The 19,707-nt window shown below is 41.3% G+C and overlaps 1 protein-coding gene across 3 annotated transcripts in view; it reads right to left on the reverse strand.

Annotated features, from left to right (window-relative positions):
• Nucleotides 1-17,430, reverse strand: part of dhx37 (DEAH (Asp-Glu-Ala-His) box polypeptide 37) — a 29,022-nt gene extending 11,592 nt beyond the window's left edge. Inside the window, exons 1-16 of one of the 3 annotated variants that reach the window (XM_064296330.1) lie at nucleotides 17,283-17,430; nucleotides 15,676-15,827; nucleotides 13,050-13,219; nucleotides 12,677-12,789; nucleotides 9,944-10,304; nucleotides 9,064-9,212; nucleotides 8,678-8,770; nucleotides 6,034-6,130; nucleotides 5,791-5,904; nucleotides 5,429-5,530; nucleotides 2,857-2,971; nucleotides 2,026-2,124; nucleotides 1,686-1,753; nucleotides 1,428-1,566; nucleotides 626-702; nucleotides 199-431 (exon numbers count right to left, since the gene is read on the reverse strand). In XM_064296330.1, the coding sequence (XP_064152400.1) occupies nucleotides 199-431; nucleotides 626-702; nucleotides 1,428-1,566; nucleotides 1,686-1,753; nucleotides 2,026-2,124; nucleotides 2,857-2,971; nucleotides 5,429-5,530; nucleotides 5,791-5,904; nucleotides 6,034-6,130; nucleotides 8,678-8,770; nucleotides 9,064-9,212; nucleotides 9,944-10,304; nucleotides 12,677-12,789; nucleotides 13,050-13,219; nucleotides 15,676-15,781 (2,036 nt within the window). In that variant the 5' untranslated portion in view covers nucleotides 15,782-15,827; nucleotides 17,283-17,430. Of the gene's footprint in view, nucleotides 1-198; nucleotides 432-625; nucleotides 703-1,427; nucleotides 1,567-1,685; nucleotides 1,754-2,025; nucleotides 2,125-2,856; nucleotides 2,972-5,428; nucleotides 5,531-5,790; nucleotides 5,905-6,033; nucleotides 6,131-8,677; nucleotides 8,771-9,063; nucleotides 9,213-9,943; nucleotides 10,305-12,676; nucleotides 12,790-13,049; nucleotides 13,220-15,675; nucleotides 15,828-17,187 lie in introns of all 3 variants that reach the window. The other 2 variants (XM_064296327.1, XM_064296329.1) reach the window with 2 other exon arrangements.
• Between the last annotated feature and the right edge of the window lie 2,277 nt (nucleotides 17,431-19,707).

The following is a 19,707-nucleotide window of genomic DNA, read 5'->3' on the forward strand; positions in this document are numbered from 1 at the left end:
ATTTTTGGATGCGCAGCACATTTGTAGTATGTTGACGTGGCTGTGTTGGTGTGTATGAGGGGAATAGTTAGCCGCTAACGCGACTTGCTAAAACTTGTTACCAGAGGGGGAAGAGTGTTTGTGGACTGAGCACATGTTAAATATGAGTGCTGCCGCAGCCGGTGACAGAGCTCTCTGTGACACCATTAGACTCCTTACCTGTAGCAGTGGCCAGGCTCCGTGCGGCCTGCTCGCCCTGCTCTCTGATTGGCTGAGGCCTGGGAAGTCCAGGTGACTTTGAAGTAGGAGACGCCGGTGACGCGGTCGTAGTAACGCTTCTTGACGCGGCCGCAGTCCACTATGTACTTGATGCCTGGGATGGTCAGGGAGGTCTCAGCCACGTTGGTGGACACCACACACAGTCGGGTGCCGGTCGGTGGCGGACGAAAGACCTGTGCGTGCAAACTCTTTGCTTGAAGCCGTTCTCTCCACTTCAACACCAACTGGCTGCTTTCTAAGATTGCATTGCATGGTGTGTTCTGCGCTCAAAGCTAACTTCTCTGAACTGAAAAGGATGTCCGATTCCATGTCACAAACTACAAAAGCTTTAATGTTAATAGGCGAGAAAGAGCAATGCCACACTCACCTTGGCCTGCTGTTCAGGAGCCAGGAGAGAGTACAGTGGGAGGACGTAGAGGGGAAGTGAAGAGTCGGGTTTCTCTTCTGACCACAAGGCAAGACAAGGGAAACAACAAGCACTTAATAAAGTGAAACTGAGGGTGTATCAGCCAACTTATTAATGAAACTAACAGCGTACAACAGCCAATCAATCAACAAAGCCCTCAAAGATGAAAAGGGATTAATAACTAATACTCTGTTAGATCCTTTCCCTTATTTTTGTCTGTCCTATTTTTTGTCTTGGTTATTTTACCTGTCTCACGCTAGCAGTGTTATTGATGAACCCGCTCCAAATGAATCGTCCTGGCATCCAAACCCACCAAGTATTTAAATTTTTTGTCTTGGTTATTTTACCTGTCTCACGCTAGCAGTGTTATTGATGAACCCGCTCCAAATGAATCGTCCTGGCATCCAAACCCACCAAGTATTTAAATGACCCGCTTTGAAATACTAGTTTCAAGGCCTCAGGCTGTGGAGAGCACCTTCACTGACTGAGCTTGCCCAGTCCTTCATTCACAAGTGCAAGCTGAAATGCCTGTTACAGGCAAGTACTGGAAAGAAATGAACTAATAATCAAAATGGTAGCCCTGAGTAAAATAGCTACCCTAGTGGCAGATGAGTAAATGGTATATCCAAGAGAAATACAACGAGAAAATAAATTAATTTCAACTCTCAACCTCTGTTGCCCAAATTAAGGGACTTGGAATAGCCGTTCCATCGTTTCAATGAGTGTTGTCCGAAACATCAACATGTCCTCAGTATTGTCTCACCTGAGTCTCCTGGGTCGTCCCCCAACTCCAGGTCCAGGTCGGAGCCTTCCTCCTCATCACCAATCCCAGCTTGCCGATCCTCATCCCCCTCGTCCACTGGCAGTGCCGAGTAATTGTCCAGGTCAATACGGGGCAGGGACTAGAGAAGAAAAACATCCATACAAGGCAGCTCACTCAAGAGAGTTAAGCCATCTCAAATGGTTGATGCTGCAAGCCATTACACAGGCATTTAAAAGACATCCAGATACTAGTACACACCACAGTCTTCTTCTGTTTGGCCTTCTTGAACTGCCTCATCTCCTCAGAATTGTCCTGCTCGTTTTTCTCTGAACAGAAAACAATATATCACAATGTTGAACTACAATATCCCCTCAAGTTTTTTTGCTTAGCTCTTACAATGACAGTTCACATTCGCATATAAGGAGGCACTTAGAATCACTACTGCAATTTAGAATTCCTCATGTACAACACAATATTAAGTAAAGATAAACCAGTGGAAACATTTTTGAATGTTTTTTTATAAAAAGGGAGAAATAAAAGGCATGTCTTTTCACTGCGGGCCCCCAAACTGAAGTGGTGATGCCAGAGCCAGCCTGACCTGTCTCAGTGCTGTTGGGCCGGAAGGGAAAGGCTTTCCTCAGCCTCCAGCAGACAGAATGAACCTCTGCTTGGCCAGTGAGAAACAGCAAAATCCCCCCTGAACACAGAAATATTTCAGGCTTCGTTAAACAATAACGACAAAAAAAGGACAAGAATTCACACTTAAAAAACGGCATAATACAAATATAAACATGTAACAAAACACAAAGGTTACCGTATCTTCAGACAGGCAAGACAGTAATTGTGAGTTTATAACGTAGTAAGAAAACACAACCAAAAACAAGGTGCTGATGAAAGGTCCATTAATCGAAGTGAAAAAATCTAAACTGAACACACCATGTTTATAACATTTTCAAACTAAAATCCTGCTTAGCATGCCTTTAAAGGCTATTTTGGGCTGGTCTCCATACAAATGTTTAATTTTAATCATCTGCTTAAAGGATAAGCATGTTTAAATAAAATTGGTTTTAGTGGTGAGATGATTGCTTACAGGTGTGTTTTAGGCTTCCACCTTTAGTGATATAATGATCAGTTGAACTGACACCATTTCTACACCCTGATGAAGGCGTACGGCCAAAACATGCTGGCGCTTCTCACCTAAAAATACTCTTTCAATGCATGGAGAAAAGTGTGCTATTTAGATGTTTTAACTTTTCACAATTTTTTCACTTTTTCAGCAATTACGGCCAAAAACCAGATAGATGTTGTACATTAATACTTTGGGTCACAAACATTTAATTCATAATTGAAAAGCACAAATGAAAATGAGCGAAACCCATTTGACTAGCCTATTCATGCTCCCTCATTTCAGGCTTGGAGTGCAGCTCACCAGGGGGTAACATGCGGTGGATCTTGCAGACCTTGCGGAAGGCCTCCCCAGTGTAGTCCTCCACGGGGGTGCGCTTGTTAAAGTGGACGGTGACAGGAAACTGACGAGCATCCACCTGAAGGGTGACACAAATGCTATCAGGAACGGCTTCCCAGCACAGAACCATAACCACTGCAAAAATAAATTAACAAAATAAAAAAGCAGACCAAATCACCCTAAGCCTAGCATCACATGCTAGGTTTTTATCTCTCGCGTTAAGCCGAGGGCTTCTTGAAAACTGATCGTCTGGATCCCCCAGACAACCTTAAATAGGGCCCTCAACCCCAACCCTAACCCTAATCTTTATTCCTGCTCTATCCTCTCCCCTCCTCGATTTTTCCATTTCCCTAGGGGACACCTTAGTGACATCATCACCCTGTGCCAAGAATCTTAGAGTGGTGATGGACAACAGGCTGTCCCTCTCCAAGAACATCGCAGCAGTAAGCCGGGCATGCAGATTTTTCCTGTATAACATCCGGAGAATCCGCCCCTTTCTCACCACCTACTCAACCCAGCTCCTAGTCCTAGCAATGGTTCTATCCCACCTGGACTACTGCAACTCTCTTCTGGCTGGACTACCGGCATCTGCCATCAGACCCTTGCAACTCATTCAGAACGCTGCAGCTTGTCTGATCTTCAACCTCCCCAGACACTCCCACGTCACTCCCCTGCTCACTACCCTCCACTGGCTGCCTGTTAAAGCTCGCATCACATTTAAAACATTGGTCCTAGCATACCAGGCAGTCAAGGGATCAGCCCCAGCATACCTCCACAAGATATTCAAACCCTACATGCCAGCCAGATCCCTCCGTTCTGCTACCTCAGGACGCCTGGCACCTCCCCCTCTTCGCACCTGCACTTCCAGAACACGTCTCCTGTCTGTTCTGGCCCCACGATGGTGGAATGACCTCCCCGTGGAGGTCAGAACAGCTGAGACACTGACCCATTTCAAGCGACGACTGAAGACTCACCTCTTCAGGCTGCACCTCTCCCCATCCCTCCCTACCTCCGTGTAATCTCTTAAATGACTGTAAGCTTAGGGTTGTAACTAGGTAGCTGTTTCATAGGTGACTTAGGTGCATTGACTGTCTTAACTACTGCTTGTATTTTTCCATAGACTGCGTTGCTGCTGTTCTCGTTTGTGTTAAGCCGGGCACCCACCGCACGCGTATCGACCGCGAGCGCACTACGCGCGTATTACGCGCGTAACTGAAGCGTAGTTGAAGTACTGTTATTACAACGGCAGCGGGCGACGTCGTCTCCACCAGATGCGAACGCGTCGCGTACCGGCTGCGAAGCTCGCGCGACACAAGCGAACTGAAGCGTAGTTTTTCGCTTCTGTTCTATTTTTTCGGCTTGTCGCACGTCACGGTGGCCTGTTTATAGACAGAAATATGCTCTAAAATGCTAGGTATACATGCTCTGATTTATATTTCATCCTTATATTACTGGGGGTGTGTCCCTAGTTACCTCCCAGATATTTTATAAGCAGCAAAAAAAAAAAAAATACAAGCCTTTTCGTTTTGTAAAAATAAATAAATAAATAACTGGTTCATACTAATTCATATCCCTTCAAGTTTAAACTGTTATCTTTTTGACGATGAACTGATTTTACTAAATATGATCATATAAATGTTTTGACGTGAATAACAAGACGACACGGGAATTCCCAATGGTTGATTATGGATTCTTATTATTATTATTATTATTATGATCATTACATATTCTTCACAAAGTTGGCACGCTTGTTAAGCAAGCAAATAAATTAATACCGTTGTTAGATTGTTATGCAGGCTACGTTGCGATTTAAGTTTATGGTAATTCTTTAAAGCGTTTACTTTCTCACGTATTTACATATAAAAACATATTAAGAAATATTACCAAATTAACAGAATGAAAAAGGTCTCTCACCAAGTATTCACTTAACCCATAATCAAAAGTCCTGAACAAACGTGAAATACACGATGTAAGCCCACTGCAGACTGCGAGAGCTACTGGGAATATATAGCTTTTACACAAGCCTTTGCGCGACACAAACGGAACCAGTGGAGACACCCTACGCGTCGCGTCGTGCTGCTTCGCCCTGCTGTTTACGCGACACTTACGCGACGCGTGCGGTGGGTGCCCGGCGTTAGTGTTAATCAGTTTAACTTTCAGGGTCCAAGCTGAACTATGCGGTTGTTCCCTGCACTTGGACCGGTACTTCTCTCTAGGGTTTTCGTCATACTTGTTCCTGGTTATGGTTATACACTTTGTTGTACGTCGCTCTGGATAAGAGCGTCTGCCAAATGCCTGTAATGTAATGTAATGTAATGGGACTGGCTTTATACCCTTCTACCGGTAGCACATGCTTTCGTCTACGCATGCAGCACAGCATCTTAGCAGACTCCCTTCAAGCTGGGGTCCTAAAGGTACAGTGGGTTATGGCAACCAAACCCCCTTTCTGCTATAAGGCAACACCCTGTTCTGGTTTGACATACAACAAAAAGCACTTTCAGAATACCGAGGTAAACAGAATGAACTGATATTTGACCTTGATCACTGGTGGGGGGACAGGGAACAGTTTCCGGTTTTCCGTGAAGTCCTCAACACGCAGAGTGGCCGACATCACCAGCAGCTTCATGGGGAGGCCTTTCTGTAGAGGGGGATCAATGGACACCCAGTCATTGTATGTCCAGTTACAATCAGTAATTAAACTCCCACAAGTCAGAAATGGACACTGTCAAATAAATTCATGTTTGTAGAACATGCAAATATAAACCATTACCATACATTTCTATAATTTACATAAAAATCTCCTTAAAATGTCAGAAGAAAAAAAAAAAAACGAAATTACACAGCTGCACAAAATCTGCCCCAGACCTTAGCGATTAAAATGACCTGCCCCACCCTCACCTTGTTCCGAAGTGGCACAATGCGAGACAGAAGGCCTATCAAAATGTCGGTGTACACGCTGCGTTCGTGGGCCTCATCAATGATGATCACACTATACTTCTGTAGCAGGAAATCCTTAGGGGGAGGCCAGACCACAGACAGCCAAATCAGTCACAACCAGGAATGAACACTTCCTGCATCAATATCATGTTCTCACGGCCCCCTGAACCACGGCTGCAGCTCCGAGATGGGGGGAGGGGTTACCTTCTGTATCTCTTTGAGCAGTACACCGTCTGTCATGAACTTGATCTTGGTGTTGCTTGTCACGTTTCTCTCGTATCTGATTTGGTACGATACCACCCTGTCGAAAGACAGAAATGGCTTGATGATTCACTGTCCCAAACAAACGCCAGGAGTGTTAATCATTTAAAGGGAAACTTCATCCTGAAATCATATTTTGGTGAGAAACCTATCCATCCAATAAAATGGTCTGGAAATTTCTGCATTTACAAAAAACACATTTTTGAGAAAATGTCTGTCTGAGAGACATGTCACTTTCCTACCACTGGGGGTACCACACCCATTATTACAAGCCTATGCAAAGACATAAAAACCTCTTCTCCCCACCCCCAGAAACAGGGAAGCAAATAGAACAATATATTTGACTGGCTAGCTTGCACATTACCCATCACTTCAGGTAAAAATGGCAGGGCAGGCATATTATTGACTTTTAAGAAGAATGTGATTTCAAAGAGTACATTTCCTCTCACTATTTTCAGCCTGACAGCATTGATGTGGGACTATAGAGGGAATATACAGTTGCTTCAGCTGTTACCCAAGAACTGGGACAACAACTTGGTGTCTGTGTATTTTCAGAGGCAATGTTATCTGTAACTATTAAGTCTTAACACCAGCGCCGTATTGTTTAGTGGTAGATTTCTCTCTGTGACCTGGAACAAACTTATTGTCAGAAATTAAACTGAACTGGTTTCCTCTAAATAACAGGCTTTTCTCGATGCTACTAGTTTGACACTGGTGTTAGCTACACCCATCTAAAACACCACTGATAGTGGTATTACCAGTAGCAAACTTCCCTTTTATCAAAGATTGTTTGATAAGACAGCAGGAGCAGATACAATGGATAATATTAGGATTCTGGATTCACCAATCATTGAGGAAGATAAACTTTTCTTTCATGCATAAAGAAGAAAAAATGGGAATAGAAGATTTTAAATCATTCTTATCGGGGTTTAAGTAGCGCCCTTAATGAAGTTCCCAATGGACTTCCATTCATTTTTTTGACAAATAACAGGCTGGGCTCTCCTTTGTAGCAAGATTACCCATAATTCACAATCTGGCCATTCACACTGAATATAAAATTAGCTAATTGCTGAAACCATTTCTTTGTCATGCTTCATAGCTAATGCTAGTGCAGGGCAGTTTAAAGAAGTGTCCACCTTATCAGATCCCCAAGAAAAACAGACTGTTTAATTGTGTTGACAGGGAGCCAGCAGGGTGTTATAAAGAGACAGTGGTCAGCTGCAAGACATCCTTCTGGATCACCATTACGTGAACCTTAGGTTCTCCATAATGCAGTGTAATCATGTTTGGTATCGTTGGAAAGCTGATGTCATGGGTAACAAGTTGGTGTCTTTGGTGGTGGGGTGCCCACTAAAGATCTTGATACCTTTAAGATTATTGTTTCTTGTAACTTGGCATAATTTTGATATCAATACTTCAACGGCAGGCCTAGATTTCTCAAGTCTGAATTAATGACTTATAGATAGTGCTTTGTATTTGTGAGTAAATTTGCATTTTTGTACGTTGAAAACGTGTTTTTCCTCATTGTTATTGGAGATAACGCTGAGATATTGGCATGGACAGCGTGCAGACAAATACCCTGGCGCAGGCTGGTGCATTACATGCCACTCATTAAATCAAACACTGTGACAAGCCTAGCTAAAGAAGCACTGGAGAGCTGCATGGATTGCTGCAGTGAATCGCGGTGGTGGTTGGACAACCAGCTGTAAATTCCAGGGTCTGTAGCACTCGTTTCATTAATGGGATTTTTTAAATTATCCAGTTAACTAATGTTAATCAACTAGCTAGCTATATAAATACATAGGATGACAGCTACAGCTGCGTGTCTTTTCTTTAATAAGTTAGCTAGTTTGCTAACTTATGTTCAAAATGAACATAAGTTAGCAAACTAGCTAGATCATGTTGACGTTTAGTTAGCGACTGTTGGCTATCAAACAGCAAATGTTACTCAAAGTTGTATGTAAAGCACGTTAGAAAGTACCGTTAACTAACCTAGTTCCCTGTATGGGGGAAGCTGCTTTAAAAATGTAGCTAACTAAACTACTAGCTACTCTTCATAAAAGCAACTTAACTACACTGAAATGCTACTCTACATGTAACTTCAAAGCTCTAGTTACAATGAAGCTACTTTGTATTTAATGAGGTTCAACATACGACTATGTGTTCAGTTAGCTGGTGGCAAAGTTTTCCATAGCCTACCAGACTATAACATGCGTTATCTGGAGCTACGTGCTTGCCCCATTCGTGACTTTAAAGTGTTACTGTACATTCGATAACCTGTCAGAAACCATTTTATAAAGTCACCAAAATGAGTCAGATTGATCGTGAACAGCCCATAATTAAATGTCAACATGAGCTAGAAAGTCTAGATAACATCACTTACTACATAATTAAAAACTTACCAGTAATGAAGTATATTTGCTACTTAATAATGGGAAGGAGAAAAAAAAGTGTACGCCATCTTTAGTCTCACGGTAGCAGCTATTTAAAAATGGAGCCTTGTCAGTAGACCACAGCTGGATTCAGATTTGTCATCCCCCATAAATTGGACAAGACCCCATTTGCCTGACGAGTTTTTAATGCTTACCTTGTAGACAGGTTCATCTCTTTGGCCACTCGCTGAGACATGCTGACTGCAGCCACTCGTCTCGGCTCCGTGATGCCAATGATGCCGCTCCCACTTCACAACGATTGGGAGGAAGGAAGAAGCAGTGAATTGCGCATTGCAGGGTCTTACACACTTAGCTTTCATAAGAGAATCTGCTATTGACATGCTACACCTTTAAGTATGGCTACCCAACATACTCCAGCTGATTGTATGAAAAATCCTCATATATTTAAGGGCTGGCCTTAACTGTCTTATCTAGTGCAGCAATTAGCAGGACTCATTAAAACACGTCACAGGCATTTAACAGATGCTCTTATAAAAGACTTGCCCCGTGTAGTGGCGCATTGTGTACCAGTCTGGTTTACCTGGCATAGCCGGCCTCGTACAAGAACTGCGGGACCTGAGTGGTCTTTCCGCTACCCGTTTCACCACACAGCACCGTGCACGGATGCTCCCTCACTGCCTCCATGATCACCTGCTCCTCCGCCAGCACTGGCAGCTTCAGACGAGCTTCCTGGAACACACAGCGCCAGCCTCACGTTCTCAAGCCCTCAACCCCATCATGAGCCAGCATCCGGCGACTGATGCTTTTTTCCCCTCAATTTGGAATCATATTATTCAGCATGCACTGCCTCAACCTATGCTATTGATCAGAGAGAGTATAGACAAGCCTGTGACCGCCATAAGCATGCAATGCCAATCCTGGCCGTCTGAAACCCACCCGCTCCTGGGTGACGCAAGAGCTACTGGTCAATGTGAGCACTGGCACTTTCCAGATTCAATACAAAATCCATACACTACAGCAGTGCCGTACAGAATGAGCCACCGCATGGTCCACCTGTGACAGATACTCGTTGTCCCTTGATCATGAAATAACATACAGCCAACAATGGAGGAGTTGCCACAGTAAACAATAATTCCTACACATTCTCTGTATTCTACCATTCTAGCATAGGTAGACATTACTGACCACATATCCTTACTTGGCCAAATAAGTAACTACAAAGCCAAATATATTGGTCCAAATATATTGTCTGACATCCAAAGACAATACCTGACCCCCCCCCCTCCAAGTACCTACTGTCATTCTGTAGTGATGTAGAAAGCAAAACACATTTGAGTAATTTTCTTCCGGATATGACTCAAAATGATAGAGGCAAAATTAGCCAAAATGCTTTGTTCAGCAACCCCAAACCACACCATGCAAATTGAAGTGGAGAATCCCACTGAATGAGGAGTGCCCACCTGAATCTCTGGTAGCCTGTCCACAGGTATGAAGACTGCAGGCTGGGAGTCCTCTTTCCTGGGGCATGGGGATGGAACTGCCTCCTTTTCGGCTGCCAGCTTCTCGGCTGGCTTTGCCATTTTCTCCAGAGGAGGACCAGTTGGCACCTCAGGTGTGTGGATTTTGGAGTCTTCCATCACTCCACCCTTCTGTTCCTCTTCATCCGAGGATGAATCAGTGCTGTCACTGTCTTCAGGCGCCTCTTCTTCTTCTTCCTCTACCTCCTCCTCCTCTTTCCACCTCTTCCTTTTGCGGTTGGCTCCACTCAGACTGTTGATCTTCCCAATGCTTGGTACCCCTTCATCCACCTCATCCACATTCCTAAAGACAAAAAGCCATGCTTGAGAGGGAAAAAGTGAGCAGGAGTCCTGCAACATTGCTTCTCACAAACGGTAGATATGATAACGTATCCCCATTCCAGCACTTATAGTAATTTGTATTTTCATCCTAATATTATAGCTTGTTCTTCCTGCTAGTTTGACTTAACATAAGTTAGGTCAGAATAATGTTCACTGCGTGAACTGAACTGTGTTCTTGGCTATAAATAGTTGTACGAAATGAGTATTGTACCTTATCGAACCTGTGTTTTGTAGTTGTTCCAATGACCATGATATGCACCTTTGTATGTCGCTTTGGATAAAAGTGTCTGTTAAATAAATGTAATGTTAATGTAATGGCAGTGCTGTTCAGTTCTGACATTCTTTCCAAAAAAAAAAACATTAACTTTTCTCCCCTATGAGGTGAGTATGGACAATTATTTTCACTTAAGAAAGTTCATCTCTGAAGAAATCAACCAAACCAAACCAAACCAACCCAACACTTGCCAGCCCTGTACCACAGAAGCATAAGCCAAAGAGGTGGTGGGGGGGTGTCCTCATAATATTGTTTGGCAGGGGGCGGACATTTTCTCCCCCCTTCATAATTACAAACAGTCAATGAATAGTACCAGACGTTTTAAAAATATGTAATTCATTTGTGCAAATTACAGTCTCTAATGAGTCCATCTGCTGTTGTTATCACTCACTGTTGAAGGAAAGGTCTGTGATTCTTTCAGCACTTTCAATGAAAAATATATTCTCCCCAAAACTAGAACTAAATAACATGAGAACTACATAGGCATGGATCTCCAAAATAAAAACACTGACCTGAACTGAAACTAAATTGGAAATGAAAATTTGACAAAGTACAAAAAAAAAACAGCTAATGGATAAGACAAAACTACAATAACCTTGGTGTGTATTCATATGACTACAAGCAAACTACAATCATATTGTAATCTCCGCATAACTGTTTCCCACATAAAGCGGTGACGCCCTTATTTAAATGGCGATGTAAATTTCTCATTGAAATTGACAGCCTGGCGATGTGCCAACTCTTATGTGAGCGCAGTATAGTACAGGTATGTCCCTACTTGCGCTCTTAATGCAAAAAAAACATTGACAAAGATTGATTTATTTCTCATTCCAGTACCCCAATGTGACTTCCAGTGCACAATTTCACCTTGTATTCTGCAACTGTAACTTTACAGTCTGCAATGTTTCCTGTCCATTACGTTTCGCATAGGCAAATTATAAAACATTGCCATTGATCAGTTAAACAGATTTGTCTATTATTTGATTTATTGTTGGTCAGTGTTCACTTAATGGCAAGTTTCACACTGAAAAATTACATTTCATACTGTACCCAGTGAAATCAAACATTTCGATAATTCTGAGCCTTTACAAAACGGTTTGTAGAATGAATTCATTTTTGCATATTCACATTTTGAAATTGCATAAGCTGTCATGCTTATTTTCATTTTAACGGGTTTATCCAATCTGTCACGTATCCACCTCACCTCTGCTCCCACCAAGGTTGATGCATTTACAATATAGCTTGCTGATATCTGTGACACTGTCAACCTTCAGAAAATTAACAACTACAAGTTAGTAGTAATGCTACTAGTGTCTGGTGAACAGAGAAGTTTGCCTAACAGTTGGAATGCTACTGTGTGTTAGCCAGTAGGCTAGCTTACCATCAGCTTTCTGACTACTACGCCATGCCATTAAGCGCTTCATAATGCATAAAACATCATAATGCTTTATTTCAGGTGTAGATATATTAAACAAGCTGCTCTTTCTCAGCTTTACAACCCCATTCACCTCAGTACAGAGAAGTATGGAGTGCTGCCAACTTGAGGCGGAACCGCAACAATAACCAGTGGGTGATGGAGTGAATAAGGGGGGACTCAGGGGAGGGAGGGAGGGAGGGAGGAGGTATCTCACTAAATCGCATTACATCGGCTGTGAAAGTCATAACGTTATGAAAGGGGCAAACATTTTGCTTTGTATCAGGACTGGACCCGCTCCTATTTTTAACCAGCGGTGTCAAAAACTCCAATGCGGCCAACGAAAGGCCACCTTTTTTGTGCAATTTAGAGTAATGACACTTTGATGTGCAAATGCGTAAGGTTTTGGAGGTGCCCAACCCCCTGGATCAAAATTTTAGGATGCAATAACACCATGCGTAGCATTCAAATCAGAAATACATTATGTGCTTTACCTACAGGACATACAAAACATGTGTCTTCACATCAGTTCAGCTACAAGTACCTGCCAAATGCCTAAACTCGAAATGTAAATTCCAATGACCAATGCTTTACCAGAGTTTAGCAAAGCATGAAGTATTTGAGAGCTCTGTAGAATAGGCCATACTTTTTGCCCTGGTACAGTTTGTCCCCAGTGCCCAGTTTAGAGGTGGTGTACAGCATCTTCATCTCAGAGTCAGGCAGCTGCACCTCCGCCAATTTGGTCAGAATGTCTGCACGCTGTAGGGAAAGACAGCTATTTCAATCAAAATGTTTGTCAGAAGAGCATCACACTTGGAATTGAGTGAGACAACCAGAAACATTTCATAAATGCACTCCATTTACCATTTACCAGTGAGAATGTGTTGCCCACATATACAGTATTCTATCCATATTAACGACTGAAAATTCAGTGAAACAACTAAAACAAAAAAGCGGATCTTGCCTTTGTTTTATGTAGTATGCTTGGTGGACAGGTTGGGAAGTAAGGATTAAATTACCTGAGATTTCTTCTTTTTAAGCTCCAGAACTTTCTGTAGGTGCTTCTTCTGCTTCTTGGTCAGGGGCTGCTTTCTTGGGACGGGTTTTTCAATGACTTTTTTCTTCTTCGCTTTAGTGGATGGGAGGACCAGAACGTTGCTCTCATCAACTCCCTTCAAGGTGTCACTGTCTGTGTAAAAGGGATTGCACTCTTTTATCTGGTATTAGCCATAATATACAATGATTTCAAATCTATAGGGCTCCTGAATAGAACAGCCAGTGAAGCTATTATTCAAACATGTCATACAGTTTCCACTGAACTCAGACCATAGCATTGCTCACAGTGGCCAAAAGTCCTGTAGGGTTTCTCATTATTGCGCACTGAATTAACAAGAAATGTTTTTTTGTGATTTTTATGGTCGTTGCTTTGCATTCATGAATTTGCATCCAACTGAATGCTTGGTTGCAAATCAAATCAGCGACTGTGAAAACCACACCTCGTGATGCCGAAACTCAGCTCCAGCAAAGCCGTAGTTCATTACTCCGCACTCTGCATTTATAAAGAAAGGCCTCATTCTTTTTAAAACAGGCAACAAAAAGTATGCAGTTATGAAAAAGGAACCAGATGATCCTTAATTTACTGGTCCACATTTTTCATTCATCTTTTCTCCAGTATAGGTCACCTTATAGGTTTAACTGCAATAAAGTATTATTGTCTTTGAAATTCATTGTCTTTGAAATGGTGTATGGTGTATGGCTGTCAGCTTAACCCACACAAGGTTAACCAAAAGACACGGCATCAAGATCGGCATGTTCACCACATACATCTATTGGATAAAATCTGACCAAATTTCAATAAACTCTCTGACAAATGTGTTGCTTTGGGTATAACTGTTAACATATAAGACAAAATTATGAAGTTACATGCCACTGCCAAGTTCTACCTGCACTTGGTGGGTGGCGGGAGTTAATGTGAAGTCTTGGTGCTGACTAAAGATATATGTATGGGTCAGCGCCCAGCCAGCTATAAAGGTTAACCTGGCGTGATAGGCTTACAAAGATAGCAAAAGCAGGATCATTGATGAACTGTTATGTTATGCTATGATTGTGTCTTTATTTGATGACTTGGGGTTTTTTCTTTGACCCCTGGTTTTATAAGGGGAAAAGTGAAATGGTACGAGGGGACTTGTTAATATGGTCTCCTGCACGCCATTCATGTATAGCCATTCCACTACTCACACATTTTGTGCCATTGTATATTGCCTGTCTTTAGCAGAAGAAAGATAGAAGTGTGGGGTCTGCAGTACTACCAGTCAAAAATGAAGTGTTTCCATCACTAGGTTTTCTGATCAGTTCATATTTAATGACACATTTTTAAAGCTTGGGTCTAATACATCAATTACAATTGCAATTCTACCGCCAGTATAAACATAAATGTTTTCCATAAACTATTTGTGGTTAATCAAGTCTCTGTGTTGATAGTCCGAATCAGGAATTTTCAATCATCTTGGACTATTAGATACAGCAGGGGTCTCAAACTCCAGTCCCAGTGGGCTGCAGTCTCTGCTGGTTTTTGTGAATTCCTTTCAATCAGCAGCCAATCATGGCCTTGGGAAGAAGGTGTGCAGACTCTTTAGCCAATCAATGGCTTAAACTAAGCACTTAAGTGTAGGAACACATCAAAAACCAGCAGACACAGCGGCCCTCCAGGATTTGAGTTTGAGATCCCTGAGATACAGAGAGTGCTGTACTTTTACACCCCCTCTAGGTTCTGAACCTCACCAACCCCTTGACTGAGAGAGTCTAATCTGTTAAAACTCTCTGTGCTAAAATAAGAACATGTAATCTTTTCTCCTTAGTCTTGAGATTAACCATTTTTGACTCAGTTCTGGGCAACTTATACAACCAAATACCCAGAGAAATTTAGGATTGCTATCTGATATGCATTCTTCATTAATGTAATGACAAGCAGTCATAAAACACTTGATAAACAGAACCTCTATTATTTGTGGACTGACAGGTCAATCAAACAGCATGTGAATCCCAAACGCTGCATAAGCAATTACACATTTTCAAGCACCTTATTTTAAGTCATAGATTGTCTTTGTTATAACCACTGATGGAAAAACATGTCCATTAAAGAGAACCTGTACACCTTCCCAATACAACAATGTGTTGGCATCCATCTGAAATCAACAGGTTTTTGAGGGGAGAAGTGTGTGCAAGGAAGCAGCACAATAAAACAAACGCAATGGTACCTAAGCTGAGAAAAAGCAAAACCAAACCATCGTATTCCAAATTCGCTCTTGCCACGTGTCCACTTTTCACTGATAAACAGATGAAACAGAACCACAGATTCCATTGACTGATAGGTACATGACAGTATCTAAAACATATCCTGATTTGTGGCGCCAAAAACCTACACTTTTTTCCCAGTTAAAGAAATTCAATATCTTTGAATATCATTAAAGATTTAACAGCATACACTGCTGTACTGGGCACTATCATGGTACCAGTTATACTACTGTTAAAGTATATGGATGTGCAATAGCAGTCACTGAGTCCATGACATACTGTATGTAGCCCCGTGCATCTTTCCTTGTACGGTAGGTCCACTCTGAGTATTGGCACAGGTAATAGACTCACCTTTGAGCTCCACCAACACCGCCTCGCTCTTCTGTTCCTCTGGTGGAGGCTGTGCATCATTCTGTGTTCTTCCCTTCCAGTTGTGTTTCTTCCTCAACCTGCCCATCTCTGTATCACACGCTGGAACCCAAGCAGGCTATGCACTGCCAAATCTGAAAAACGCACATTTAATTTTACAACATGCAGCATCATGGTGCTCCTTGATAAATGACATATCTTATAATCAATCCAGCAATGACATAATAGAAACCGATGTATGCTCTTATAACCATCAGGAGAACAGAACCCCACCAGTCTCTAATATGTAACTTCACCACACAGATATCCTGCAGTTGTAACGTCAGTTAGCATGGAATTGCCCATCAGTTGTACATGATAACTGAACAAGTGTACAGCAAGTGCAGCCGCACAGGAGAGCCACAAAACCTTATAGTTAGCAACAGTGGCTAAGTATATAACGGGTGCCAATTCTCCAGTTTTAGCGCCCATTTAAATTACTCATCTAATTTAAAGTGAAAGTTTATTCCAGGAAATCGATGCTGTTTATATCCATTGTAATATCTCTAGATTAAAAAATTGATAACACTTATTCAGTTTTAACGGTCTCTGTAAATGGATGAATTAGATAATTTTCTGATTACATCTGCGCCAATGCTTGTATGAAAACAGTATTGCATTAAATTTGGAGATCTTCTTCCAAATGTCATGGATTAACACTCGAGCACCTACTATCGACTGGCTTTGGGGAGAGAGGGACGTGTATCAACTACTTCAAACGTTAAAATACTCATTTCATATTTATTCAAGAGGGCTAGACAGTGTAATATATTAAAATGCAAGTTGGGTAAAAATACACACAATAAACAGTCTAAATGACAAAATTCCAACTTAATACATAAACATTTGCTTATATTAATACCACCTTTACAACTTTTAGACCTACGACAATTAACTAGTTCACCGTCCTGATATAGCTTCACACACCTAACTTTCCTTACATTGGTTTTGATTCTAGTCCTTGAGGGCTGGAATACATTTTTATCAACAAAAGAAACCATCTTACTGTCACCAGCTCTTTGAAAGTACTGAAAAAATAACCTCCGGAGGATAACAAGGACATTTTCACTACATAACTAGGTGGTTATCGATTTCGCCTATACCGATGCAAATAAATTTACATTTCACTGCCTTTCGACGAACCCGGTCGATAATATGTGCTCGAACTCTAAATACTCTAGATTCAATAAGACTGTGCAATCAGACTGCCTACCAAATCTGCGTATCCCACCATTTAAAGTGAATTTACCTCACGGAATTACGCTATGTGTGTTTTAAGCACTCAAATATAAACATAAAACGCCAACAGTTAGTATCTTGAACATTTTAATCAAACGGCTACCACTTGAATATTTCTAGAGATGGCTAGCTAGCTACCAATCTAAGGTTTCGGTAACAACCGACAACAAAAAGTTTCAGTTTTTAATAACGTTACGGTTGAATTATGTAACCTACATAAAACGCATTTTCGACATATCCCGCCTTTTAGCAGTAAGTAAAATAAAAAACTGTTCAAACCTAAGGTAAGCAACCAGTATGTCTTGTCGTACCCTCTGATGTTTAAAAACACACGTGTGTAGTTGAAGAGGATTTGGTGCAACTGAATAAAGGTTCCGTGGCTGCAACTGTATTTTCAAAGAATGGTCCAGCAGGAAATTCAGCTAATACCGTGAAATGACCGACCGTGAGAGACAGCGGGACGGCAGATTGTTCGGAAATCGTTCAAAATAAAAGTCCGCTTGCGCGAAAGCGAAAAACACGCAGCTCAAAGTTTGTTTTCAAATCTAGCGACGTTTTGACATTTAAAAATACTCCTTCGTTATAATCACAATGCCAGTTACGTTTCTGGAGTAACGTTAACATGTAAAGGCTATGTATTTTTTTAAAGCTTTTTACTACACTTTCTACCCTGTTGTGTCTTAGAAATGCAGTAACTCTAAATATGAAATACCATCATCATGTTTTTGGAGAATATAAAACTGATTCCAACATATTTGTCATAATTAACAGGTCATATTACTACTTAGGTGTTCTAACAACTCTATATATGATAATGTATCATTTAACAATTAGCCGGTAGGCTATGTGGCTTGGGTTTAACAATGGGGTGACAAAGTGGGCATGAGTAATGTACTATTTTTGCCTAGTGCTACGAAAATGAAACGTATATCATGCTTGCATCATCTGAAAAGATTATGGATACAGAAGAACTGCATTCTGATTACCTAAGACTTTCTACCACATTGAACATTGTTGAAAATCAGATATTATATTGTTAAATTAAAGAAACATCTGCCATTGTTGCCTGGGTTTCAACAATTCTATGGGAGGAAAATTATAACAATTAAGTCCCTAATGCTTGATAAATGCATCGAATATATACTGGTCTCTTGCTTCCCCTGTATGAAGCATCAAATTGGTACGGACCCATTAGTAATTTGTGAAAATGAATACATGACATAGTGTCCCAATGATATGGATGTATTTTGAATAAGTACACATTGAAATGTCCAGTGTTTATTCAACTCTTTAATAGATAACATTTGGTCCCACATTCCAAATGTGAGTGAGACCAAAATGTCATCTGTTAAGAGTTGAATTAACACTGGACATTTTACTGAATACAGCCCTTCACTACATTGATATGATGTCAAGGATATTAAATACACATGATAGAAAATGTTGTGGTTCAACAACATTTGTTTTGGTAAACAGTGTATCAATCAAATCAATCGAATTTTATTTGTATAGCGTATTTTACAGCAGTTGTCACAATACGCTTTACAGACAACCCTGGCCTAAACCCCCACAGGAGTAAGCCTAAGGCAACAGTGGCAAGGAAAAACTCCCTGTGGCAGATGGGAAGAAACCTCGGAAGGAACCAGGCTCAAAGGGGAAACCCATCCTCCTCTGGTCGGCTCAGGGTGCCGACTGGTGACCAACATGTCAATTACTGTCTACTGCTAGCACAGGTCAATAGATCATATATATCATGCTCTGCTGTCTCCCCTAGACATAGTGTCTCAATGATCTGGGGATGTTTTGAAAATCTTGGACCCTCCACTTCCATGATATGGTGTTACTTACATCAAATAAGCTGCACTCAGCTGTCAGTCTGCTCTAAGACAGACATGTAAGCAGTAAGTAGGCTGCTGCAATTTTTATATGTAAACTGAAGCTGTATGAAATTAGGCACAACCTCCCAGCACCCCTTTAGTTAGCTATTAAAGCTTACAAAGTAATTTCAAGGGGAACTGTGAAGAGACGGAACTCATGTCTTTCACCAACAACCTCACGCAGACACACATACACACACGCGTAAATGAGCGGGCAGTGCTCTCTACAGTAACAGTTTGACTTAGCTGACCTCTCACCTTAGACCTGACAACAGGGTGAGGAGGAAAATTTTAATTTACAAAAATATAAAATCAAAACAGTAAACAATTTGCATTAATATAATGCCCTTTATCACCTTTATGGCAGTGTCTTTTATGCAAGCATTTGCCAATAAACAAACAAAACTCCAATAAACAATCGATAAAGCGTGCCACTTCTGCACTATGCAAAAATCCAAAGTGAAAGTAACTGGGTATGCAGCAGAATAGCTACGCCATAATTTCAGCTAGAAGGAAGCCGTAAACTATGTTAGAAAGCAGTGGAAATGAGCTTGAAGAATTTGAGTATGCACGTTAACTGTACATACATGGGGTTTCTATGCAGGAGTAAAATTTACAGGTAGTGTTTTCAGGCAATTTACTCAGCACTGGTATGTCTGAGATATTTTTTTTCATCAATTCTAAAGTAAGAAATGGCTTTTTTAGAAAAATGGCATCTTTCGTGTTTGAAATTCTGTTTATTTACATAGAAACACTCGTTTTCATGTTCTTGAAAAGGCTTTGTAGCGTTATATAGCAGTTATGTGACTTCTTGTGGACAGTTATTGGATTATAAAATACCATAATCATCAACCTGGTG

The sequence above is a fragment of the Anguilla rostrata genome, chromosome 10 (genome assembly GCF_018555375.3).
Source record: "Anguilla rostrata isolate EN2019 chromosome 10, ASM1855537v3, whole genome shotgun sequence".
Taxonomy (NCBI): domain Eukaryota; kingdom Metazoa; phylum Chordata; class Actinopteri; order Anguilliformes; family Anguillidae; genus Anguilla; species Anguilla rostrata.